The sequence below is a fragment of the Equus asinus genome, chromosome 22 (genome assembly GCF_041296235.1).
Source record: "Equus asinus isolate D_3611 breed Donkey chromosome 22, EquAss-T2T_v2, whole genome shotgun sequence".
In the NCBI taxonomy this organism is placed as follows: domain Eukaryota; kingdom Metazoa; phylum Chordata; class Mammalia; order Perissodactyla; family Equidae; genus Equus; species Equus asinus.
In genome coordinates, this window is record NC_091811.1 from 43825057 (window position 1) to 43853048 (window position 27992).

At 37.8% G+C, this 27992-nt stretch overlaps 1 protein-coding gene across 1 annotated transcript; it reads left to right on the top strand.

Annotated features, from left to right (window-relative positions):
• Nucleotides 1-7: 7 nt before the first annotated feature.
• LOC123279819 (apomucin) lies at nucleotides 8-27992 on the top strand (the record flags this gene model as incomplete). The annotated part of the gene is made up of 43 exons (XM_070494189.1): nucleotides 8-347; nucleotides 896-973; nucleotides 1245-1298; nucleotides 3869-3922; nucleotides 4371-4418; nucleotides 4676-4729; nucleotides 4878-4931; nucleotides 5369-5422; nucleotides 5545-5598; nucleotides 6118-6171; nucleotides 6596-6649; nucleotides 7245-7292; nucleotides 7556-7609; nucleotides 7764-7817; nucleotides 8328-8381; nucleotides 9022-9066; nucleotides 9827-9871; nucleotides 10294-10341; nucleotides 10585-10638; nucleotides 11246-11293; nucleotides 11703-11756; nucleotides 12427-12474; nucleotides 12716-12769; nucleotides 12906-12953; nucleotides 13713-13766; nucleotides 14285-14332; nucleotides 14588-14641; nucleotides 14831-14884; nucleotides 15217-15270; nucleotides 15400-15453; nucleotides 16448-16501; nucleotides 17852-17905; nucleotides 18920-18973; nucleotides 19444-19497; nucleotides 19668-19715; nucleotides 21223-21252; nucleotides 23130-23161; nucleotides 23250-23412; nucleotides 23763-23800; nucleotides 25119-25229; nucleotides 26184-26223; nucleotides 26869-26977; nucleotides 27634-27992. Coding segments are annotated over 43 exons (2835 nt in total), but the record flags the coding sequence as incomplete, so codon positions are not given.

Sequence of the window (27992 nt, forward strand, 5' to 3'; positions counted from 1 at the left end):
TGGGTCATCAGCCGGCGCGCCAGGGACCAGCGGGCCGTCTTCGGTAGGGTCGGAGAGCAGTGCACCACCTGTCGTGGCATCAGGGGCAACCGGCCCACCAGCTCAAGGGTCAGGGACAACTGGATCATCAGCTGGAAGCTCAGGACCAACCGGACCATCGTCGGAGGTGTCCGGGACCGCCAGACCCTCGTCTGGAGCGACTGAGACACCTGGACCATCATCTGGAGTCTCTGAAACAACTGGTCTCAAAGGTGCAACCTCAGAAACAAGTGGATCGTTACATAACATCACCCCTCATGCTGAAAGAACAACTGTGCTCTCACGAATACAGATTAGCACACCTGAAGGCAAGTAAAATCAGCTGAAGGATCCCCATTTGGTACAGACCATTTTAATTTTAATCAGAGTCCTATTTTTGAATGTTTTACATGTATCACCTTTCGAAAATGTAGATCTCATATCCTTTAATACAGGTCAGATCAGTACAATATTGTTTCAATGTGATTCCTTGTAGTTCTTGAAATCGTCATGGTTTCATCTCTGATTCTTTTTTCTTTCTTGACCCGGTCCCGCTGCATGGTCAATGGGAGCTACCACCTGTGCAGGCAGGAAAACCACAGCTGGAACATTAGGCTGTGGCTCCGTCCCTGCTGGTAACCAGGCATGCAAGGCTCACTTGTGTGCTCTCTTCATGTTCCCAGATACGCCTAGCTGGGACCCAAACTGGGAGAATATGTTTAATTTACCCAAGCACCACATTTACAGAAAAGTGATTCAGAGGTGTTCTAGGTTTATTATCAACATCTAAATTTGAAGTTTGCTTAAAAGGCAGTAAGTTTATTATTGTTCCTAAAATGAATCATGTGAAACTAATAGTAATTATTCCTGTAACCAGGCACAACTGCAGAACCATATGGAAAAATCCCTGAAGCAGGTGAAAACACGACTATATTAACCACACCTGGAAAATCAGGTGAGTGAGAACCTAAGCTATTGGCCCAGGCTGTAGCTCAACATAAGATTTTTGACAAATGTAGGAGTAGATATTAGTGTACCGTAAGAATAGAAATCAGAACATCAGATACAAGTTACCTGGTATTTAGAATCTTATACTTTGTTAGGTGCTTTCACACCATGTACTGGAACCATAACACCTCGACTCAAATTAGTCACATAGTTAAATATCCAGGCAGGGTCCCAATACACTAAGAACACTGCAGATGACTTTCCACTTTTTATTTCAGGTTCCACAGGAGCCACCCATGGTTCAAAAATTGTGGCAGGAAGTTCCAATACTCGTAAGTAAGCAGGCGATGTCAGATGTATTTTTTGACTTGTTTTCATGCTAATTGGCTAATTAAAATGGCAAAATAGTAATAATGCCAATTAATTGCAGTGTCCTTAAATATATTATCATTGACCTATTTGAATACGTATTGTTACCTCATTTTACTCACGAGGACCTTAGAAAAGACATTACCTAAGTTGGTCCGGGTTCTACAGCAAACCAAATAATGGAGCCCATATTTTTATCATTATTGACTGAGTCCAGAGTCTGTGCTCTTTGCCACAGTCCCCTCCTCCTCTAAGGCAAATATACCTTTAATGGCCTATTATGAGCTTTAATGGCCTTTAATAACCCATTAATAAAAGCTCACTTTTAATATTTACAAAGCTTAAATTTTCCCCATTTCTAACTACAAGAACTGCAGGAGCAGGTAATAAATAGAGGTTTAAAATTTTTTATGTAATGACAAACCGTGGCACTTGCCGTTCTGAAACAGCAAGATTGGGGGCATTTCATTTGATGGAACTATAATACTCGTGTTTTATAAATCAAAATTTATCACTTCCTTTCTTGTTATCGTTATTCCAACCTGGCATAAAATTCGCAAATACTTTAGGGAATTTTTTTCCCTAACAGTAAATGGATTAAATTATTTATTCGAGGCTACAGTACCTTATTATTTAAGTTTCGGAACTAGTAATATACTTGTATCATAGTACTTGAAATAGACATTATTTCTCCATTTGCAGGTTATCGAATAGAACCTAGGCTTTAGTGACTCGATTTTCCATTATTTATGAAATAGGTTTCTTATATATTTTTTCCTGGGAAAGATTTATGCTGTATTTATTCTAGCTACTATTACAAACTCCCCTTATATGAATTTATTTTAGAAACTAGTCACTAGAAAATAACTAAATAATTTGATTCAGACTAAGTTTATAATTATTCTTCATTCAATCTATGGTTATTTAAGTGTAAATGAATTGGTGCGCTTCGTATTATGTGTTAAACACCCTAATTATCTTATAAATTAATGCCATGGCTACTAACATGTGACTATTGGGGCATAGTATGTATTTTATCTTGGGTTTTGGGTTTGTTTTTTTTTTTGCATTTTGTAAGTTTAAGACTCTAGTCTTTAACTAAATGGAAGGAAGCAAACAAGAATTACATATATGTAAATGTTTTGCTGGGAGAAAAGGCAATGACTTTGTTTTCGGTTCCATCATTTGTAACTTGTGGGTGATTCCATAGAAGAGCACTTCACAATTTCTCTCCTGAGAGGTCTGTCACCCTGACTTGAATTTGTAAGATAAGCCTCTATGGAAATAACATACTTTTTAATAAAAAATTTAATAAAAAATTTACATGTCATGGCAGGTGAAGCACTGAAGTGAATTCTTCAAATAAAACTCAAGTATTTTCTTTAATTGAAATGTGAATTTAATTTTTCCTTTATTAGGCTCATTTAAAAGAATTCCACCAGTACTAATTGTAGGCAAGGATAAATTAAAATGAAAAAATATGCTTCTGCATGTTGTGGCTTAAAGTGGTATTTCTGTCTTTTCCGTTGGAGCACTGAAAAATTTCTAAGAGACTGCGATATTCTTCCCAAATTATAATCTAATAGAAATTAATTTTTGTGAATTGAGATCAATAAAAAATGTACATTTATAAATATATTTGTGTTTTAAAATTTTAGAGCCATGGATAAAACCTGAAGTAATAGGTGAGAAAATATGAGAGTGTAAATGTGAATTTGAGAAAACATGGTGTTATAGTAACTAAAATAGAAAATATAATAGAAGTCTTAATTTATCAGATTAATAAAACATGAACTTCAAATTAGATTTTGGTAGCATAGGGCTTTTGCTTTTTCTATTCTTATGCCTTCTTAAATCATAACAATGGTATACTGACTCTCTTACAGAATGGCTAAATTCTACACTTGTTGTGTATAAGTGTAAAGAAATAAATCAAATAAACAAAAATAACTCCAGAAATAGCTCCCTTATTTAAAAAAAGGTAATACCATATTTCTCAGCAAATTAGTGTTGTCACCTGCCATTTCCCTGAAAATTGTTAGCTTTTATTGCAACCTGGTGTCTCTTTTTAAACTTAGTTTTCAAAGATAAGCAAAAAAAGTTTATTGTTTAAAGTATCTCACTTTTTATTAATTGGTCTCCCTACACATTCTTTTAGCATTTGCATTTGAATATAACTCCATGAAGGCAGGCATTTTTGTTTTATTTTGTTCACTGATATAAAATCCCTTTCTGGTCCTTATCTGACGGGGTGATTGATTTCATACTTGTCCATCTGATGATACACTAGCTTCTACCTTTGTTGAATGGGAACCGTTCAACATTCATCACTCAGTCTTCTACCAGAGAGCTGAGAGATCCATTAAAACAGGCATTTTCAACACAGGTAGAATTGAAATAAGAAAACCATCTCTATGACACTCAAGACAGGAAGCTTTTTGTGGGGTAGCTGTGATAAAATAATACAACATACGTACCTCTTTCCAGCATCCCAAGCGCCCAGAATTTACTGTTCTCCTGTTTCTTCCCTCAGAGGCCACAACTTCCACAGAAGGTGCTGGCACCTCTGGAGGCAGATTCAGAACAGGTGAGAAGGAGCATCTCCTGTCTTCTTGTTACCGCTAATTATGACTCTCATAGGTGAGCCTAGAGAGAGAAAGAGTTTCTGGAGAGCAGATCATATTTACTTTACTAATAGTGCATTTTTGGCTAACTAATTCTTTTTCAGTGTTGAAATTTTTTTCCTGAAAAGCTGCTAATAACAGAATCATAGATGGAATCCCTATAGATGGGTTGATTGTACTAATTGTTCTGAGTAATTTCTCCTGTGGAATTACAGACATGAGAAGAGGGAAGAGGGAAGGGTGAGAAAACTTTCTATTCCTGAGAAATAGAGAAGAGCTACACAAACCCAGGAGACATGTCTGCCCTATATAGATGTTTGCTTTTCACAAGAAAGCAACGAAGAGCACAATACTTTCCCAGTGTCTGAAGTTTTCAGCACACTCATACCCTCCTCTGTTTCCACTCCACAGCAGGTACGACTGTAGCGTCAGAAAGTAAAGTCACTGGGAGTGAAACAGGTGAGCATGGCAGAAACCCACCTCGTTTCCCTGACATAGAATGCCAAGGAGGTTATCTCAGGTTGAGAGCATAGTCACTCTGATTGCTTTGCCAGTAAAATGGTTAATAAAAAAAATACACAGGGCTCATCATCAGGGAAAAGCCAGAGAGCGAGCCAGTTAGATATGATGAAGATATACTTAGGTTCTTTTTAGAGGTATGTTTTTAGGAAAGAGACATGAGCACCATGGTGACCATAGTTCCTTTTGTGTTTCAGGCACCACCGGAGTGGTCCCCAGCACAACTGTTGCCCCTGGCAGTTCCAACACAGGTGCGTCAACAGGTTGACATAGAATCTTCCACATGTCTTCCCACAAATTAGATGTCTCCTCTGGTATTGTCTTTTGCAGGGGTACCACCACATCTTTTTGATGATCCTTAAATATTCTCCAATTCTCTTTCCTCCTTCTCTCCCTCAGAGGCCACAACTTTCCTGGGAGGAAGTGAAATAACCAGAGTGGGAATAGCCACAGGTGGGTGCTGATAAGCTAACACCTGCACTTCGTAATAACTTCTTAAAACAGTCTTCTGGAAACGTATCTACACTGTTTACATATGTTATATTGAGCAAATTCAGGAAAAAAGACACACAGTTATTACAGTGCCTCTTATTACCTGAACTTACAAGAGCCTTCACTAGGCCATCATGAAGTCAAACTAATACAGATAGACAGGTACTTTGGAGAGGAATTTCCTATCTCCCCTCCAAAGAAAGGGACGTGATAGTTGAGAATTTTCTCAGTAAAATTGTTGTAGAAAGAGACGTTACATGGGGCATATATTGATTACTTCTTGGCACTAATAGTCTCATGATTATAGTTTGCTGCTACATAGGGACTTTAGAGGCCGGTTTAGATCACGTGATGGACAAGCAATTGAACTCATGACCACCACCCCTTTCTTGTTTTAGGTACTACTGGTATAGTTTCTGGAAAAACTCTAGAGCCTGGAAGTTACAACACAGGTAGGTCTGAAAATACGTGCAAAATCTAGACACTGGCCATTTGGATGATATATTCTGGCCATGGCACAATATGCACCTTTCTATACTCTAGTCTTTATTCCTTCCTTTCTTTTCTCTGTCAGAGGCCACAACTTCCACAGGAGGACGTGGCAGCACCCAGGCAGAACTTCCAGGAGGTGAGTGGTTTTAGTCTGAGACTTTGGGGTTTTTAAAATAAAATCTCTGTTTGTGTGGCTCCAGTGAATACATCAGTGTGAAGGTGGGCCAAGAAAAGATGCTTGTATTTCCTCTGGGAACATAATATGTGAGAGTCACTAACCTGGGTCTGCCTCATAATTCCATGGCCTCAGATGTTTCTATCTGGATTTCGAGAGGCCCAGGTTTGCAGAGCTAGTTGTTGGATGACAAGGATGAAGGAAACATGCTGGCCAGACCCTGCCGACCAAGGCCCCAATCCTTTTACGTGGTTTGTCATTTTCCCATAGCCCTAACATCTGTCACACTGACTTGTTTATTGTGTTTATTCTTTACTGCTGGTCTCCAGCTGCTAGAATGTAAGTTGCATTAGTGGAGGAATCTTTGAATATTCTGCTTACTGATACATCCAAAGGCCTAAAACAATATTGCACTGAAGAAATGCTTAATAAATATTAGTGGAATGATCAAGCGAATCCTTACTCTATTTGCTTTAATAGGTACCACTGTGGTTTCACCTGCAGACAATAGCAGTTCACAGAGTTTCAAACCAGGTAGGATGGACTAAATAAATTCAACACATGAGAATATCAGAGTTAAGGAGTTATATTTTAAATATATGAATATCAAAATACCTCAAGTAATTGTTGAGTAAAATTTAGAAAGATAAATCCATCATCCGTCTTTTTCCTCCCTTAGGCACCTCTGTCATACCAGGGAGCCCAGGGTCTGGAAGTGAAACAGATAAGGGTGACATAAGGTCTCTTTCCACTTTCAGTGGGATCTGTGGAAAGGGAACTCTAGGAGGAACAATGATCAATAGGTGATCAGGAAAGGAAATTGTGGGAAGTCACTGATGGTTCTTCAGAAACAGAGATCCTCAGAAAAGGTCTTCCAGGGGTTCAAGGCCACATAGCTACTTTTTTATTGAAGGAGGAACTAATGCTGTGTTGACCCCTTTATTTTCCTCTTTTTTAGGTACTACAGGAGAATTCTCTGGGACAACCATTATATCTGGGAGTTCCCACACAGGTAGGTTAACAAGAAGGAAATCTCCATATTTAACCTCGTAATATAGTTAGTAGACCTGCTCTGATAAAATATCAGCATAATTCTTTCTCTAAAATCCCAAATCCTCAGACCTCACCACTCATCACCTTCTTCCCTCAGAGGCCGTAACTTTAACAGACGGCAGTGGCACTGCTGGAACTGGATCCAGATCTAGTGAAAATGAGTAGTTCACAGTTGGGGTTTAGCATGCAGTATGACTCTTCATAGGCTCACCCTTTGGGAGGTGTGCTTTCCTGCAGAGTGGCTTGCCTTTGCTTTCAGTATTTTCTTAGATTTAACATATTATGGAAGAGCTCGCAATACCTGTGTCTAGGCTCACAGCTATAACTTTCTAAAGAAGGCCTGGTTGTGCATTCGGTAGGAGAGGTTTCTCCTGTGATGGCGTATACATCACTAAGATGTCGGGAGAGCTTAGGAAAATTGTATATCTGGGAAGAAGAGAAAGGCCTTAAACAGGCCTATCTTATATAAAGATTTTGTTGCTCAAAAAAGCAGTAATGATATTCAGTATTTTCCTTGTCACATTCAAATATCTTTTCTGATTTTCATCCTGCAGGAGGCACCACTGCAGTACCAAGGGGCCAAGCAACTGGGAGTGTGACAGGTGAATGTGGGGGGAAGCCATCTTTCTTCTCCATCTTAGAATGAATGAAATGTTTGGAGAGGGTTCCTCAATTTGGAAACGTTACTGTTTTTATTGCTTTCTTAATGATATGGGTCATAGGAAGGCATAGGATTCTCACCTCATCAGGGAGTAGTGAAAGGGCCCTTTGACATAACAAAGATACGCCTAGATTCCTTCTAGAGGCAGGTCTTCAGGAGACAAATATGAGTCACCCTGATGATTTCAGACCCTTTGTGTTTCAGGCACCACTGGGGTAACCCCTGGTACAACTGTTGCCCCTGGCAGTTCCAACACAGGTGAGTCAACAAGATGGCTGGGAATCTTGGATGGGTCCATCTATGATGATGAGAGTCCTCTTCCAGTGTTATGCTGTGTAGGAGAGCTGCCATACCTTCTCCACGGTCCTTAAATAGTAGCCAACCATCTCTATCCTATTTTCCTCTCTCTCAGAGGCCACAACTTCTGTAGGAGAAAGTGGAATAAGAAGAATTGAAATAACCACAGGTGAGCCCTGTTAAGACACTCATTGTTCTTTGTAATACCTTCTCAATAAAAGGTCTTTTCTTAAATATATCAAAACCCTTGGAATTTCCCATATTCAGCATACTGGGCAAAAAATTTAGCACATGTTTGGTATCTGACATCAATAATAAATTCAGGCACTTCAACGTTTCCTCCTTGTCTTGTGCTCTAAGGAAGCTTCATCAGGGCATCGTGGGGCCCATTCCCTGACAGCTATATAGGTAACGTGGGTTCAAACCAATCTTTCTCCAACTATACTCTAAAAAAGGGACTCAGTGGTAGAAAACTTTCTCTGCAAATTTGCCTAGGGAATGCAGTGTTTTAGGGGAAACATATGGATGGATTCTTGAAACTAGGAAATCTAGAGAAATGAATTTACTGGTATATGGGAGAAACCAAGGTTTTTTGTTTTTTTTTTTCTTGAAGAACTCATGCCCATTTCACGATGAGCAACAAATTGACCAAATGACCACAATTCTTTTCTTATTTCAGGCACAACTGAGGGCATCTCTGGAAAAACTCAGAAACTTGGAAGTGCCAACACAGGTTAGAATCCTAAATGTGGTCCTTCAGAATATATATCCTATGGGAGCCCCAGCATGGCCTGTCCACATCCCCAGTTTTTGCTCTTATTTTAAAAATTTCTCTCAGAAGCCACAACTTCCACAGGAGGCAGCAGGACCACCCAAGAAGGATTGCCAGGTGGTGAACTTTTCAGTCTGAGGCCTGGGGCTCTTGTCCTTTCTCTGTCCGAGTTACTGCAGTGAATAAATGAATGGGCAGGAGTGTCAAGGAGGGGCCTGCATGTTCTCTGTGGCCGAATTGTATGATGTCAGCCTGGAATTCTGCTTGGGAATTCCAAGATCTCAGCTGTCTCAGCATTCTGGCTTTCAGAGATGTCCCCTTTTTTTCCTGAAAAAGGGTATGAATGTATATTGCATATATTCCAACCCCTGCTACTTCCAATCCTCCTTACTCAGCTTACCTTCCCCCTACAGCTTGCCACTTTCCATTATCTCTCTCATTTACTTACACATGATGTTTATTGTTTATTTTCTAAGTTTATTATTTTCTATCTCCCTTCACTACAAAGTTTCTTGAAGGCAACTGATTTTCAAAATGTTCCAAGTTTTATCAAAGAGTATTACTTATAGGGGTTAAAACCATGCTTTCTCTTTCCTCTTAGGCGCCTCTGGCACAACAGGGAGTTATGTCCCCGGAAAGGAAACAGGTAAGGGTCATTCGAAGCCCTGCTTCCCTCTACTCCATGGTGAAAGGGAAAGTCAGCAGCAGCACATCCACCCCAGGTTGACCTGGGAAATGAGACGCTGTTAAGTTGTTCATTTTCCATTTTCCTCAGAGAGAGAGTGTTTTCAGGTGAGGGCTTCCAGTGCTTTAAGGCCACACTGAGGCTTCCACGATGAACTGGGAGTAAATGCTCTATTGCTTCATTTACTTTTTTGCATTTTGGGTACCACTAGGGAATTCTCTAGAACGACCATTTCATCTGGAAGTTCTAATGCAGGTAGGTTAACAAGAAGAAAATCCCCCTTATTTATTTATTTATTTTTAAACAGAGATAAAGCCCACTTTTTTTTTAAGGTATGCTCTTTTTGGTGAGGAAGATTGGCCCTGAGCTGACATCCGTTGCCAATCGTCCTCTTTTTTTTTTTCTCCCCAAAGCCCCAGTACATAGTTGTATATCCTAGTTGTAAGTCACTCTAACTCCTCTATGTGGGACACCACCTCAGCATGGCTTGATGAGCAGTGTGTAGGTCCACGCTCAGGATCCAAACCAGCGAATGCTGGGGCCACTGAAGTGGAGCACGTGAACTTAATCACTATGCCACCAGGCCAGCCCCTAAAATTCCTCTTGTTGAATCTCAGATGTCATATCTCTCTTTTGGGGTTGCTAATAAAATAATGCCCCAGTATCTCTTGCCAGTATTCAAAATTCCCAGACTTTGTCATTCTCTTATTTCTTCCCTCAGAGGCCACAACTTCCACAAAAGAGACTGGAACTGGAGCCCAAACAGGTGAGAATGGAGAGCACATGGTTCAGGGTCATCAGGTTTCGAACTCTCTAGGTTTTTCTTGAGAGAGCTTGCACTTAATTTAGGGACACTGTGAGTGAGTCAGAATAGGTTTTCTATTAGAGATAAAATCTTTCTGAAAATTTACCAAATTCCAGAATTGAGCTTCACTGCTCCATGTCTGAAGATGGGCTGGGATTTCCCCGTTGGTATTACAAATATTACCAGCATATTAGCTGGCATCCAGAAAGTTTTCCTTTTTTGTGGATTCCTTCTAGCAATTCCAGTTGGCTGAAATGCAAAGTGATTTCTGTCCGTTGGAAATCTTTGCCTGAGCCTCCAAATTGCAGACTGTTAATGCTTTACCCAAATCCTTAAGCTTACATACAGCAGAATATTCTCTCTCTCTCCTTTCTCCTCTTCAGAAGCCCAGACCACTGCACCAGGGAGCCGGGTCTCTGGCAGTCAAACAGGTTAGCAAAAGAAAATATAAATACTTCCCTGATATTTGTCAATATTCAGAATAAAGAGACTCCTAATGTAAAAACATGGTCTTACTTCATTTTTTTTAGAAGGAAAAGTACTTGAGGAATGATATTTTAGGGTTCCTCATATAGGCCTTCTATGACTTAAAAGAAACATAATGTTTTTCTTCTTAGCCCTTCTTTTAATGAAAAGGAAATGACTTATCAATCCCTTCCCGTTTGTGATTCCAGGTACCAGTGGAGTAGTCTCTGGCACAACTATCGTACCTGAACGTTCCAGGACTGGTAAGTGAACATATTCAAAGGCATTTGTCCCTTGTCTAACCTCAAGGATAAATATGTATCCCCAAACATACTTTCCACTTTCTTCATCTCCTCTTCCAGAGGCCAAGACGTCTTTAGAAAGCATCAGAGCCACTGTGATGAAATCAGTGAGAACTAGGAGTCCCAGCTGTTAGCATTGCCGTTGAGTACCATCATGAGTTTGCCTCTGGATCAGAAAGGTTGTTGTAGAGGAAGGGCAGGTCCTTCAGCCCATAACCGGAGCCAAATATACTGTTGATTCACACCCCTAGGCTGATTTCTGGACCAGCCTTTTCTAATGCCTGGTCTTGTGGTATAGATTTCTAAAAAGGGGTGTAGGGGTAATAATTCCATGGAATGTTAACCCACTAGATATTATAGATATTAATGCAGAATCAGTAGAAATCAATACTGTTCTAGAAGGTTCTGTCTCAGGTTAAGTAGGCGACTAAAATGAACTTACTAATTTTTTACCTCCCATTTGACTTTTTATTTTGAACTTTAAATTCCAGTTTGCTTAATGGTTGCCTCAGAGATTCATTAATGGGCATAACATACTCAGAATCTTTTTCCTACTTTCCACCATCAGGAACTACCTCTGGAGCATCAGACCATCGAGTCACTGAAAGCAAAACAGGTAAATGTGGTGAAAAATATCTCTGCTCCTGGTTGAAGATTTTACATTTTGTTTCCTAAGTAAGCCTACTAGAAGACAGACATCTTGAGGAAAAAAAGTCATTTATTTATTTACCAATGAATCACTAGTACTCAACATGGCTCAGTAATTATTTGTTGAATGAATGAAATAATTGATACGTGGGAAAAAAAATACGTGATTCAGTCTAGGAGCAGAAAGGCCAATGAAAGGGCATACTCATAGGACTGCCATGTGGACTAAACAGGATCTGTGAATGGTGCCTCCAGGAGCTGTCCATGCACAACACACCACTGAGTGATGTGGCCCTGGAAATATACATTTATTTTATGTTCAGATTGCATCAATGCAGAAGATTCTCCATGATGATCCCATGGCCTTCTTGTTTCAGATACAATTGGTGTAGCTTCAAGTACAACTGTTGCACCTGGAAGTTCCAGTACAGGTAGGTTAAAAGCTGGGAAGAAAGCATTCTTCTTGGAAAGAAGGTGACAGAAATATCTTTCACATTGATCTTTTCATGTAAAAGCATCACGGTATATTTTCCCTTCTTCCTAAATCCCCATTCTTTATCTGTTTCTTCTGTCATCCTTCCAGAAGTCACAACTTCCACGGGAATCAATAGAACTGCTATAGTGGGATGGCAAACAGTTGAGAATTAGTGTGGCTTGTGTATGTGTGACTTTTGGTTGCTGATAAATTAGTCTCGTTTCTTAGTAAGATAGTTTCCTGGGGAAGAGCTTTTTAGGAACTATCATCTAAGATCAACAATGTTTTCTTTTATTACTTGATTTGGAGTCAATTTGGATAGATTTTTGATGTCCCTTTGTTTCCGTAGTCCAGTCTCACATATACAGATCCCTGCAAGTGACACTGGAAATGACAGTTGTCTAGAAAGTTTTCTCTTTCCGTTTGTCACTTTATGGAAATGATGATTGAAAAATGGTCCCAGAGGGTTCTATTTCAGGTAAATAGAAGGCCACAGTGAACACGGAAAGTTTATCTCACGTCGTCAGATTCTTCCTGGAGTACAAAAGTGATTGAAATGTGTGATTGTGATCCCAATAACGTGTCTATCTTTCCACTCAAATGTTTTCCTTTTTTCGTCCTCATAGGAGCTACCACTGGAGTATCAGTAAAAGAAGGAACTGGAAGCACATTAGGTGACTATGATGGGAGGGGAGCCAGAAGAACAAGGGGCAGAGTGTGAATAAACCTTGTCTTACTGCTATTAAATCCCAGAAAAGGGGGCTCCTATGTTGGAGAATTTGTATCTCTATTTGATTTGGGAATAAAACTATGTGTGAAAGAACATGAATAATTCACCATCAGTTGAAAAAGCCCCAAAGATAAGCAGATTCCCCCTCATGAGAGGGAAAGTCACCACTTCCCTTCTTGTTTCAGGTGCCACTAGGGTAGCTTTTGTCACTTCACTTGAACCTGGGAGCTCAAGCACAGGTGAGTCAGCCAGCTGGAGAGACTCCTCCCCAGGAAATCCTCTCTCAGGGTGCTGTTATCGAGAAAAGTACACCTTTAACTTTCCTTAGAATGCTGAATCTTCTTCACCTCACATTTTTCAACCCTTCTTTCTTAGAAGCTACAACACGCTCCGGAGGCAGTAGAACCACAGGAATGAATACAGGTGAGTTCACAAGCTTCCCAACCTCCCCACTTTTCAGTGGCAACAGTAGCAATAATAGTCAACACTTTTGAGCACTAATTATATGCCAGGACTTATTCTATACCCTTATCATTATTATTTCATTTCTTTTATCTCTCACTCCAAATTGTGAGGGAAGTACTATTGTTTTTACAGATGAGAAAACCTATGGCACAGAGAGATTAATTAACTTGCCCAAGGCCACACAGTGAATAAAAAGAAGATTTGAACTCGAGCAGTCTGACTCTAACGTCCATCCTCTTAACCATGACACTATACTACCACTACACTATATCGCTAGATTTCTTTGTTACATGTCTAAACTTTTCTAGAACATTAAAATTGCTATAGCATCCATGCTTCACCCAAATGGAAATTCAACAGGCAATCAATCCTGCTTTGTTTCTTCTTCTAGGGGAGTCTAGTAGCCAAGTCACTGGCATTCAAACAACTAAGGAAAGGAAAATACCTTTTTCCTCCTGACATTGATACCAGAGAAAGGAATGTTATCACTGGGAGTTCTCCCCACCACACAACATTGCACCCTCCCCCTAAAAATTTATATTAGGAATGAAATGTAACATTAGAAAACACATAAAACAATCCTGGAAGAAGCTATCTCTGAAAATGGCCTTTTCACATAATAAAAATATTTGTAGTTTCCCCATTCTATTCTGGAATATGCTCTTCTTATTATAGGAATGAAATTGACATAATGATATCATTCAATTTTGCTTTCAGGAACTACTAGAGTGGCCCCTGGCAGTACCATCTCACCTGGAAGTTCCAACACAGGTGAATCAATGAGGAAACGGGCTGTAATTTCTCTCTGGGGGCTAGCTCTGCAGCATAGCACGTGATACCTTTTTATGACTTTCCATTAGCCCTCACTACTTTCCTTCTTTTCACTCTCAGAAGCTACAACTTCCATAGAAGGAAATATAACCAATGAAAATGGTATCGACAACTTCTGAGTTCCTGCTAATTTACATTCTGCCATTGCCTTTTCATGGGGACATTTGTTAGAGGAAGCTTACATTTATGAAATCATACCATTTCTTCTGGGGGCAAAACCTATGCTATAATTCTTAAGAGGAGAGTCCAGAAATGTTCCCCTTTTGACATTCAAGCTATTACTAGTGTCAGATGGAGGCAATATATGTCCATATAGTTCTATTTAAGGAAGCAGTGATGATGGAAGTAACTCTGGAAGTTCAGGTCTATCAAATTTTGGAGTTTGCATGTTATGAGTTTATTCATTGAATACAATGAAGTACATTTGCACAAATATTGTTTCTATTTCTTGTCACTAGGGGCTACCACTGGCACATCTGGAAAGGCAAGCTCTGGAAGTGAAACAGGTAAGCATGGGAAAGGCCTGGAGACCTTTGATATTTAATCTTAGGGAAGCAAATCATCAAGGCTGGCCCATGAGCCAATGCGTTTATTGTGGCCTTGAATTTAAAAATGGAGAATGCACCTCATCTTGAAAGGATAGTCCCAACAAGGGTCTTCTGCTACTTTGGAGTCACAGACAGTCTTGTTGTCGGCCGTGCTCTGCTCAGGATGGTAAATGCATCACCATTTGGATTCTCTCTTTCTCTATTCTACTTCAGGCACCACTGGTGTAGTCTCTGGCACGACAGTTGCATCTGGAAGTTTCAACACAGGTAAATAAATAATCTAACAGGGAATGTAAAGAGCTTCAACAATGGGATATCCCCCTGCCTCTCGCTCCATCAATCCCCCTACCCAAACACACACATTCCCCACCATACCCTGGGGATCACCACCAAACTTTTCTCAGTTATATAATTCTTCCAAATTTACTTTCTTTCTCCTTTCTTCCTTTCACTTAGGGGCCACAACTTCTTTGGAAAGTGGTAGAACCACTGAAGGTGGAATTAAAATAGGTGAGCACTAGTCATCAAGTAATTATTTTTTCTCTTCATCTTAAAGTAAATCACATTGGCTATAACACACTTAGGGGAAAATCTGCTCAACTTAAATCTCTCCTTGAGTACAAATTGTTAAGATGTTAACACCATGTGAATTGCCCTTTACTTTGTATATTTGTAATAAAACGGCATAATTGAAACCATACATGACATATCACTTAAGGTAAGAAAGTTCCTGATATAAACCTGTTAGTTTATTAGAGAAACCCATCAGTTTTTTCTAAACGAAATCCTAGTTTTAAGTAAAAGGGAATTCATAAGTTGATTCTCTCCTTTTGTAATTTCAGTTACCACTGGGGTAATTACTGGCACAACCATCGCATCTGGAAGTTCCAAAGCAAGTGAGTCATGAAAAAGTCGAAGATCCTTAGAGATCTGATGTCTGCTGTAGGGTTATTACATAAAGACATATTGTTCCATGTTTTTCCAAATTTCTGCATCCCATACCACTGTCTCTTGTTTTTTCTCAGAGGCTACCACTTCTACAGAAATCCGAGCTACCACTGGAGCTAGAATAGTAACTGGTGAGTGGTTTGCTTTCAGCCTTTTGGGTTCCCAATAATTTTCTGTTTGAGTTTGTGGTAGATGATGAATGAGTGGGAGGACGGGCTTAGATAGGGCTTTGTATTCTGTTTGAAGAGACAATATGTCAGGTCAATCAGAACTGGGTCTTTGTTCTTCAGACTGATTTTCTCCATACACCAGCCTTTTAGATGCGATTTTATGTAGCTAGGAATGATGTATTACTCTCAATCCTTTATCCATCTTGCTTTTGCAGGTACTACTTCAGGGTCAGCTGGAGTTTCCAGGGGCCCAGAAAATTCCAGTCCTAGTTAGTAGATATGCTTAATTCATCCTTCTTGGCCCATTTTCATGGGTTTATCCTCATGACTAAGATCCTGACAATTGAAATTGTTTTTTTAACTTATATCCCCCCCCCCCAACACACACACAACCAAGGAGTCCCAGTGAATCACTAGGAAGCCAAGCCACAGGAAGTAAAAGTAAGCAGAGGAAAAACACTTTTTTCCTAAAGCATTAAGCCATAGAAAAAGGGCTCCAGAATGAGACTTTTTGCCATAGATTGGTATCTGCAAATGAAAGCATCTGTGGGAAAACGTGGTATTTACTTCTCTTTGCATAATTAGAAATCCCTTTACTACTTATAAGAAATATGAATTTGTCCAGGTCCATACTATTCTCAGGGCAAAAAAAAAAAAAAAAAATTGCTGTGATGTCTCTCCCTCTCTCTCTCTCAATTTCATTATTTCTCTATCATTCCCTCTCAATATTATTTTCATTTTCATTTCAAATTCCACTGCTGTAACCTCTTTTACCACACTAGTTGCTGGAAATTCTAACGTGGGTTAGTCAAAGTTACCAAAGTGAGTTCTCTGTTAGTATCTCAGGCAAAAAGCCATCTTCCTGGGTATATGTCTTCTCCTATTACAACACAAAACATTTCCTAGATTTCAAAATTGTTTAAAATCACCTTAAATTTTTCTTTTTTACTCTCAGGGACTACAACTTTGAGACTAAGTAATGACACCACTAGGAGTGGAATACGAACAGGTCAGTCATGGAATTGCAGAATTGTTGGAATTTCATTGATTACAGGAGGACTTTGCTACCCATCAGATGAGAAAACTTTTCATTTGAACACTCTTTTGAGCCAGTTGGGATTAGTTGTCTTAATGCACTGGATTTCTTGGACTAAATATTTCATCAGATACATCTTTACTAGGACATTGCTTCCCAGCAGTAGATACCTTAATGGGGACAGAAGTCTTTTTTGGTAATAGTTTCCCACTTGTCTTCATAGGTACTACTATCATATCAGGTGAAGTTACCATTTACCAGAGAGTTTCTAACTCAGGTAAATGAAGGTGACGGAAATAAACTTAGGGCATTTTTGGAGTCTCACATTAAGATTTTTTATTTACTCAGTGAATGTGATCAAGGAAAGAAATATTTTCTCTATTGTACTAAAAAGAACGGTGGTGTAAAATAGTTCAGGAAATTATAATAATCCAGTATGTTTGTGGAATACAGCTCAGGTGTTGGGACAGCACTGCAAGAGTGGATGCTGGGAGGTCTTTTGGAGCTCTCAGATATCAAAGTCGTGAAGGAATTTCCTTAAATTAGGAAATTTTGTAGTCCATAACAATATTGTAATATAGGGCTCAGTTATGCCAAAAAAAAATTAAAACATAATTCCATGGGCAATACGCAGCAATTGAAAGTTTTTGGTAGATGGATTATCGTGCACAGATTTGCTCTTTTGGAAGATTAACTAGACAGAAGTTAGAGGATTGATATGAAAGAGAGTAAGAGAGTAAGGGTGGAGGTACATCATCCAGTTTGAGACTGTTAGAAGTGATGATTCGAGACTGACACGAGGCAGAAATGTGGGAGGTAGAGAGCAGAAGGAATGAGCAGTGTGTTGACAAGTTAGAATCAATTACAGTGTGGTGGTGGGGGATGAAGGAGAGAAAGAAGTTTGGATGAGTTCTAATTCGTGGTTTGGGTGCCTGGGTGGGTGGATGATAGTGCCATCTACCGAATTTGGGAATATACTGCAGGTGGAAAAATAGTGATAACTAATAGACAACCCATCTAAGGTTATCTTCTTGCTCTGAGTTTCTGGGCTCAGATCAGAGTCCCCAGGTAAGTTTGTAAAGGTGCCTGTTGAAGGGAAGAGTAGAGGCTGACTCTAGCTGATATTCCTTCAACAAAGTGTCAATCCATGAGGCCTAATCTGCCAGAGAGGGTGTTTTTTGTAATTCACAAAGGTACTCTACGGGCTAGCTGCAACATTGGCCCAGACCTTCATCTGATTTACTTTCTCTTCCTGTTGTTGAACTTTGGGGATAGCCATCGGACAGGTGTCCAATATAAAATATCCTTCATTTGCCTTTGCAGGTACCACTGTGGTATCAAGCAGAATTACTGGCGTTCCAGAAAGTTCCAGTCCAGGTAATGGAAATGACTGATTCAAGTGAAGTTTACATGGTCAACATTTTCCTCTCCTTTAACACTCAAGTGTTTCAGATAACCAGATTATCTCTATTCATGAATATCCAACTTAAACTGCAAAAGAAAAAATGCACCTGATGGAATTAAATAGGCAAGGAAGACTTTATTTAGGATTATTGCAATAGGGGTCAAGACCATTGCAATAGGAGTGAGATTTTGAACTCAATTCTGCTGAAATAAAAGGCAGGAGAGTTTTTGAGTGCTGGGGTGAACTAGTAGAAAAGCAATGGAGAGTTCGGGGAGAAGGTGGTCTATGTGATTAGACCATCTATGTTTGCTAATTGGTGCTTATAGAATGAAGTTAGGCTCCTACCTTCCCGCAGAGATAGGGAGATAGGGGCGCTATTACTCTTGATGATTACATTTCAAAAGGTGGCTCCCAGGTCTTTAAGAAAGACATTCCTGGATTATAAAACTAGTCAGAGTCTGGGGGAAGATTTACATCTCAAAGGGGCAGAGAAAGAATTTATAATTCCAAGTTTTCTAAAGTAAATGTTCGAAGTAAAGAAAAGGGAATCTAGGGACCTATAATCAGGAAGAAACCTGTCTAAAGTTTAGTCAAGCCGAGGGCTACTTTAAGCCCATTGTGATCAACACAGATGTTTTCTCTCACTGTTATAACTTCTCGCTCCCAAAAACTAATACAGGAAAACCAGGCAACCAAGTTATAGGAAGTAGAAGAGTTTTGTGTGAAAAAAGTTCTTGTTGTTTAGAAAGGGGGGCCATAGGTGAGAAGTTTACCAGGGTCGTAGGAAAATATTCAGTTCACTTCTGTGAGCAAGGAGTTGCTAAGATAGGGGCCTCCTATGTTTCAATGGCAGAAGCATGAACTAGCATCAGTAGATAACATTAGTTCACTCCAGGTGCTTTGAGACTTGCTCCACGTGGAGGTATCTTAGGACATGCTCTTCTGAGACCAGAAAAAGTTCACTGCTTTTTCCCTACTCATTTTAGGAACCTCCAAGAAAGCATCTAAAACAACTGTTGCTCCTGGAATTTTTACCACAGGTAAATCAATTAATAAATTAACTTTGCTTGGTGGCATCTCGGAAGACAGGACAGTTTATCTGAAGTTAAACTCTGGCTTCTCCCCTATGCTAACCACTTTCATTCCTCCCTTAACAGTCCCTGCTTCTACAGGAGTCAAGGAAAACTCTGGAACTGGAATGCAAACAGATGAATGCTGGCAATACATACTTTTCAATGATTAGCAGGCCTGTGATTGTGTCTAAGGAGTTGAGTTTGGGGGAGAGAAGTGGTGGGGAAGAAACAGGAGAGATAGGCCAGGAAGATTATGCTAAATTTCCTTTTGTAACATGACTTTGAAGTTCCACTAGGGATATTTTTTCCTCTGGGATTTTCTGGGTTAGGCTTTAACTAGAACTCCTCTCCTGAAGACTTGAGTTAAGCCTTGAAACCTCTGAGAGTGAGATTATGAAATATGCTATTCTCCAAATTGTTTATATTTCCTTTTGCAGGCTCTACCTCAGTGTCAAGTGGAATCACAACAAGCCCAGAAGTATCCTACCCAGGTAAAATGAAATGACCAAAATGTGCTGGAATGGGTTGTCTGTTCCACATGAGGCTTTCCTTGAGCACAAATCGTGCAATCATTTGTGCATGTATATACACAGAGACTTGATATGTGTACATGTTATTCAAATAAATGCAATGACAATGCCATCCTGTTATTTCTCCTCAGAAACCCCTATAGCAACAACAGGAAATCAAGAAACTGAAAATAACACAGGTCAGTATGGGAAAAGTCCTAATTTCTTTGTTACTTATTCAACTAACATTCCTGTAATACCTTATATCTACTAGACTCTGCAGCTGACACTAATAGCAAAAACATCAATAAAATACAACCCTTGTCGTTTTATTACTTTGTGTGTGTGTGTGTGTGGAGGGGGAGAGATGATTATGGGCTCAGATACTATCATTACAGTATATTTAAGGCTAACCCCCAAAGATGTAGAATTATGATCCTGGGGATGCAGTGAGAATAGAGTGTTAATTTCTGCTTATTAGTTGGTCGTGTTGAGTGAAGAGAAAAGATGATTGAGTTTAATATTGGCTGGGATGAGGAGGGAATTCCTGCCAAACAGCCCTTGAAAAGACAGAGACATGAAAAGACAGAGAACATGAATGAGTTCAGCAATCAACCAGATCTTGGTAATGATGATATGAGATTCAGGGGAAAAATGAGATTAGATAGGTACGTTCATGAAGGACCTTATTTCCAAACTTAAATGAGACTTTATCCTTGTAGTAAGTGGGATCTCCTTAAGGATTTTATTAAGAGAATGATATGATCAGATACATGTCTCAGAGAAAGTACTCTGATAGCAATGTGGAGATTATGAGATTTTGTAGCTATTTTATGGCTCCTCCTCTTACAAATTTCTTCAGTGAACCTGTGGAATTCTAGGCAGGGAAGATTTTTATGCTGTATTTATGCCTAATAGATCATTTCTCTCTCTTGTTGCTGATTTATGCTAATCTGCTAAGCATTTATAATTGGGGATTTAGTTTAGCCTCCCTCAGGAAAGAGAAATATTTTATCCCCCAAACTCCCAGATCTTTAATTAATTTCTTTTTTTGTCTTTCTGTACCTATTAATTGTTGGGGGTCTCTTTACCTAAACTTATAGAAATTTTAAGTTCTTCTCAAACTTTCTGTTGCTCCTAAGCCAGCTTTTTGCTTGGTAGATAGGATAAAAATATTAATCTGATTTTTAGCAATTTGGAAATAGAATTTGAAATTTATGAAGGGATTGTTGGGTTGACCAAAATATGTGATGTGTGAAGGCTCAAAAAGAAACAGTTTAAAGCATTTGGTGGGGGTAGAGACAAAAAGAGGATAAAAATTCTTAAATTAAAACTAGGTAAATAATATTACTTATATTTTTCCTTTATCTGAGTTATCCTTTTCCTTATTTGGTTATATATTTTATTGTCCTATTCGTCAGAACTGTCTTCCAAGAAAATTTTGAAGTAAGAGAATTTACCTTGATTTTCATTTCTCCTTTTGATTCTCATATTTCTTTCTCATTAAAATTTGAGATCCAAAGGAAATACTCTCTAATGATGGAATTTCAAAAGCCATTTGGAGCAGAAAGGGAAGATCGACGGCAATATGTCTGTTTATAAGACTAGCAATGTAGCCAATTATTTTCAGTAATTAGATAGCTATATTTATGCCAAAACTATTACAGTAACTTTAGAGGCTAATTTAAGGTGACTTTTTTTGCACAGATTGTCCAACATCACTTCCACCACCTCCAGGTAAGATTACTTCCACTTGAAAATCAATCATTCTGCATTAACGGTTCTTCTTTTAGATCAAATTTCAGAAGTCATACCAATAAAAGTTACTAGCTATGGAAATGTTATAGAACAGGAAAACTTGAAGTGGATGAATTTAGCTTTTATTCACCAAATAGTGAATGATAGCCTGTTTTCTCACGCGCAAACTAACGAAGTAAAACCAAACAGAAGCATCTTGTTACTTAGTCAAAATAGAATTTACCTAGTAAATAAAATGTTTCATGTGCTTATATGATATCTTGATCAAAATATTGTCACCTGATAGTATTTTTTAAACTAGATAATTCCAGCTTTTTTTAAGGACTGAATTGTAGCAAGAAAAATTAAGGTTAACCAGAGTTCAATAATTTTAGAGGACTTTGAGTTCTTGCTATTCTCAAGCCAATGTGATGGGCTTTGTGGAAAGTGTCAAAAGTTAACAACAAAAAAAAGATTCTTTGATCTTAGGATATAGTGGGAGAAGGAAGATTTTCAAAGAAACATAGGCAATCTTCATATAAGGATGAAAATAAATTTCGCAGTAAAAATGTGAAATATGTATTATAGAGAGTACATGTTGTGTGTCACATATGTGTGACACATATTGTATACTTTGGAGGGATCCTCAGGTATTTCATTACAGAATTGGAATTTGAGAACAGTATGTAGCATAGGTCAGGGTGTGTAAATGAAAGAAGTAAGACATGGTTGAAAAAGTAGATTGGAGCCAATTATGGCAGACTTCAGAAGCTAGAATGCTAAAATAAATATTTCTTTTACAAGACTATCAGGGGCCATCAAGAGTTTTTAATCAAAGCAATGATGAGATGAAAAGTAGGCTTTAGGAAAATTATTCTACCTATGGTATAGGGAATTGATTAGATCAGGAAGAGATCTGAGTCAGAGTAACCCCTGGAGAAGCCAGAGTAATGCTAAATCAAAGATAATAAAGTCCTGGAATAGTATTTTAGCAAGTAGAAACAAGAAAGGAAGGAATTAAAATGAGGGTGAAGATATGGGATTTTGCAGTAGATCAGATGCCAAGTGATGGAAAGGAAGGAATCAAAATGACTCCTAAGTTTTAACTTAAATTGAAAGAAGAGTTCAGTCTTTAACAGGAGGAAGCCAGTTTAGATGAGAAACTGGTTTTAGGGGCAAGATGGTACAATCTGTTTTGTGCACATTGAGTTTGAGGTTCTTATAGATCTGTTGGGATGCTATTAGGCTGAGGAAGACCTGGGTGCATAGCTCATAAGAGATGTCTGGACTGGAGCTAGAAGTTCTAGTCATCCAGTTGATATTACAGTAGACATTGTGGGGATGGAAGAAAGTACCAGTGGAAAGAATACAGACAAAATGAGAAAGAGGAAGAGTTGCTAATAATGAGAGGAATTTGAGAGTGTTAAATCAGAAGGAGGGAGAACATTTTCAAGAAGGTGAGAGTTAAAAATGTCTGCTATTGTAGGAAACTTGAAAAACTGAGAAAGAGCCCTTGGGATTGGTAATTATGATGTCTTGGTGACTTGTAGGATTATGGAGGCAGAAGTCAGACTGTAAAACAGTAAGTAAAATAGCTGCCATAAGATTTATTGACCACTGCCAGGAGAAATCAAGAATTATCTTTTGCTGGGGATTGTAAAAATAGGAAATGTATTTATATATGCCTGTTAGGAACAGTTTGCTCAAAGCAGGTGGATGTGCTTTATCCACCTCAAGTCACCATGCCATCTTCCATAATGCTGTGTCTCTGAAATCCTAGTGCCAATTACAGTATTGGCCACCTGGTGGTTATCTACAAATAACAGATGGTTATATTTTGCCAATTTTAATTTGCATTTATCATTTCATATTAACAGTTTGTCATGGTCCACTGGGAGAAGAGAAATCTGTAAGTATACAGTGTTTATCTACTTTAACCCAAATTTGCTGTTGTTCCTGTATTTAAATGGAAGTCTAAACTTGGTTTGTATCTGTAGCCTGGAGACATATGGACTGCCAATTGCCACAGATGCACGTGTACTGATGCAAAGGCTGTGGACTGTCAACTCCAGGAGTGCCCGTCTCCACCCACATGCCAAACTGGAGAGAGGCTTGTAACGTTCAAAGCTAATGATACCTGCTGTGAAATCGGATATTGTGGTGTGTATTCATAATACATTATTTGAATTGAATTGAATAGTTGTTTACTTATTCACATTTTCAAGAGATATTTATTGAGCTGTTAGTATGTATCACACACTGTGCTAGACAAGTGTGATAAGTAAAACAGAATCAGTACTTACCTTCTTAAAACTTACTATCTTTGGAGTGGTGGAAACCCAGAATTAACAGTTACAAATATGATCAGTATATTAAAAGGAGATGATGGTGTATGGGAAGAAACATTATAATTGGTTAATAAATATGACCTCATATGTAACTTCTGTTTTGTAAATAAAATAGGAATTATAATGTTTATTTTAGGAGAAAATAATGTATTTATTTTTCAGAACCAAGAACATGTTTCTTTAACAATACTGACTATGAGGTAAGGTTGTTTCTACTTAAAAATACTTTTATTAATATAATTGTGAATAAAAGCAGGCTCTTTTAGCTTATAATATGAAACATCATAGGTAATGGTGCAGCAGAGTCTGTTCATTTTTTTTCTGTATTCATTTCAAAAAGAACATCAAATGGAACACTCAACATGGCTCTCTTCAAAGGGGGAAAATATACTTGATCATTAACTACCTAGCAATGGAGCTTCTGAATAAAATGTCCCACAGGTCTCACCAGATGGAGAAGACACACTTTGTAACATTCGAATCAATGAACAGAGTTAAAACTCTAATTATAACCAGAAAGATCAGATGACCAAACTGTCAGAGATCAAAATAAGAAAACCCAAAAGGCTAGAACCCTATTATGTGGCTATAGCAACACTATATATCCAGGGCTGGATTTTGACAACTGATTTGACATTTTGGAAAGCAGCTTAACTTTTTGGAAAAGTACCAGGAACTCATAAGAACTAGATGATTTTCAAATTGGTATTAATATATCTGAACTGGTGATGCTAAATATTTAAAAATTTAAAATAAAATTTGTGCTGTGTTAAGAAATACGTAAAACAGAGCCTATGAAAGCTTTAATTTGATAACTCATTTACACACTCAAATTTCCATCTGGGCTTCTTAATCTTTAGTTTCCAAAGGTGATCTGACTTGAGAATCTATATCAGTTTTTAGACATAAAATATGAGGATGTTTAAAGAACAAGGAAAAAGTTTTACCTCTAATCATTTATATGCAAAATCATTGAAATAATAAAATTCCAGTTTACCAGAAAGTTCATTTTGTGATCTTCATGAAGCCCTGAAATAAAAACAATCTAGAGACCTTTAAAAGTATAGGAATACAAGCAAAGATGAAAGATATCTTGGGGGACTTGTCATTGTGCTAATCTTGTAAATTTATTTTATGCCATTTTTTTCCACTGATGTTTCTTATTTGCTTTTCCTCAGACTTAGAGCATAACAATTTGTCAATTGCCTGCTCACTACAAAATAACCTTTCCTGAAAATATTTGAAAAATATAATAGAGTAACTGTAGGTGAATCTGAATTTGAGGATTGAGAATCTTGACACATTTTGTACATTCAGTGAGGAACTTTGATTTCTTTATGGAAGTAGAAGGCTTTCAATCCACCTTTTCTTAAATATTAATCTATTGGCTGAAAGCACCTTTGGAAATTTACTAAACGTTATGAAATTTGAAAGTTTGTTTTACAGGTTTTATTGTCAACCTCAAAAAGAAATCAAGTTGAATAATTATTTTGTTCTCTCCCCCTCCTTACCTCCCAGATTGGTGATTCCTTTGATGACCCCAACAATCCATGTGTCTCCTACTCCTGCGGTGACACTGGTCTCGTTGCAGTGGTCCAAGACTGCCCCAAGCAGACCTGGTGTGCAGAAGTAAGTCATCTCCTTAAGTAATGAGCAAGAAGATTCACTTCTCATGTTTAATACGTACACAACCTGCCATCTTTCTCATTTGGAAAAGTTTGTGTCTGGCCAATAGACATAAATCTCTTGTAGATTCTATTTTAGACATGCTGTCCACTTTTTTGCCAAGTATATTTTTCATATCAAAGATATTTTTGCAGGCTCTGTAAAACTTAATCTAGTCCTATGGTAGAAGAAGTAAGTTACTGTAGAAAGCATTTTGCTGTTTTTAAACAAACAAAATAATTATTTTTTCTAAGGCTCATGGATTCAAGTTAATCATTTTCTATAAAAATACAAATGTTTTGTATAATTACCTGTATGTGTACTGTTCAGATCTTTCTTTGTGCCGCAGTCTTCATTTTTATTCCCCCAAAATGTAATTCTATGTTAATAAATGCTTAAGTTCAAATTATTAGGGAAGGTTTAAGCTTAACTAATTTTTCTTTCTGAAGAAATTATTGATGATATAGTTTAAAGTTTTATTTTAGAACTCCAATATTGGATTTCAACATTTATTGAGTTTTTACTTTGAGACATTGATAACATTGATAGGTTTGAGATTATAATAATGCGTAAAGTGAAACTCCTGCCTGTGAGAAACTTAGTGTCTAGTGGTAATGTCATTATTAAAGTATTTTTCAATTAAAATAAAGAGTAATTCTTTTGCATTTTACTTTAAAGAAAATTTAGTTTAAATACTGTTTTTTCCTTTCTACCCACTGTTGAACAATTTTAGTGTAGATACTGTCTCATTCTTATTACTACACTCTCCCATCCATGCTGACTCAATTTGAGATCAACATGTTCATTGGTTCCATTTCCCCTTTGTGATTTTATTTCCATAATTTAAGAAATATTATATTATTTATAGAAAAATGCAGAACTTTTTCAGTCTTTTTTCTTTTTCTCTCTCCCATATAGGAAGACAGAGTCTATGATTCAAACAAATGTTGCTATACATGTAAGTAAAATTAAGCTCCACATGTAGAGGAAATGTAAACTGTTGACAAACATTTAGAGTTTCTTTAAAACAAAATGGCAGATCATTAACAGAAAGTCTCCTGTGTTTTTAATACAACAGGTCATCTAACTTATACGCATAAACTAACAATTGATGTCTGTATATAATGTATTATAGTTACTTATTCATGTTGGTCACAGCATTTTTCAGAGTAAAAATCAGTGATGTGTAGAAGGAAGAACACTATTTTCATGGAAAAAATCTAGCTCGATCTTATAATATCAGAAAGTTACATTGTAAATTGGTATATTAGATCATAAGGGTGATCAGCAATGAGAAAACAAGCTGTCAAAAACAACCTATCCCCCTTGGTCTTCCCTTCTCTCTCCACTCTTCCTTACTTCTTCCTGCTCCCCTGTTCTTTCCTCCTCCTCCTTCTTTCCCTTTCTCCTATGATAGTAATAATAGCAATAATGATAAGATATTGAGTATTAACCAGGTACCTCGTGGTGCATGCTGAGATAGTTAGCAATAACATTGTGAAGTATTTGTTGTTATTATTCTCTACTCTATGGTTAAAAGAACTGAAACTTAGCACTTGATACTGTTAAACCTCATTTCTGACTGTTATCCATTTTGTTTTAGGTAAAGCTAATTGCAGATCTTCACCCATGAATGTGACTGTTAAGTACAATGATTGCGAGAAAAGAGTTGAGATGGCAAGATGCACAGGAGAATGCGAAAATACTGTCAAGTGAGTGTTTCTTGAATGCGTCCCATGTGTTAATGTTGTAACATTGTGGAGGAAATTCAGCTTTTAAAATATTACGTGGAAAAATTTTTACATGAGAACTAATGCTCAGGATCTGATGAAACTAAAACATTAAGGTCTGAGAAATAAGCATTTTCAGTAGTGATGAATCATTTTAAATAGTTTTATAAATATGTCAAACAATACATTTATGGGAAATAAATTTATTTTCATACAGTGATTAGAAAGAATACTTAAGCAAATACTCTTGCTTAAACTGTCACTTGCATTTTAGACATAACATACTACATGTCTTTCTTTTATGTACACTTTCACATGCAGATTGATATATGGAGAAAGTAATTTGGTATTAAGTTGTATATTTTAAAATCTGGTTTTTTTTTACACCATAATGCTCTAATTATGAGATTATGAATCTCCATTTTGGATTTCTTGTCTTATTTCTTTTGATCTTACATACCAATTATCACTGATCCACATCAGAAGTTTATAGTGAAGGGGGAGATGGAAGGTGTAGGAAAAGAATAAATTGGTTGGAAGGGCTTATAAATCAGTAGACAATTAGAAGTTGAGCATTGATGTCAATTTATTTCAAAAGACATTCCAAGAATATTTAATACTGAATTTTCTTTTTTCAGGTACAATCAAGATATCTTGGAAAATTCATGCCTTTGCTGCCGAGAAGAAGGCTACGAGTTCAGAGAAATTGTTCTTGACTGTCCTGATGGCAGTACAATGCCTTACAGATACAGGCACATCACAACATGTTCTTGCTTAGACACGTGCCAACAATCTACAACTGTAATGCCCAGTTAATGTTAACGTTACCTTTCCAGTTATAATAGGCCACATATTTATTTATAAGTGAACAAAAATAATCACTCAATAGTGAGACTACCTAAACAGTTGCATCTCCCTCAGAAAGTGAGTTCTCATTATGAGGTATTTTGTTCTTTTGTTGACTGGATCTGAAAAATAAATACAACTTTGCGAGCAA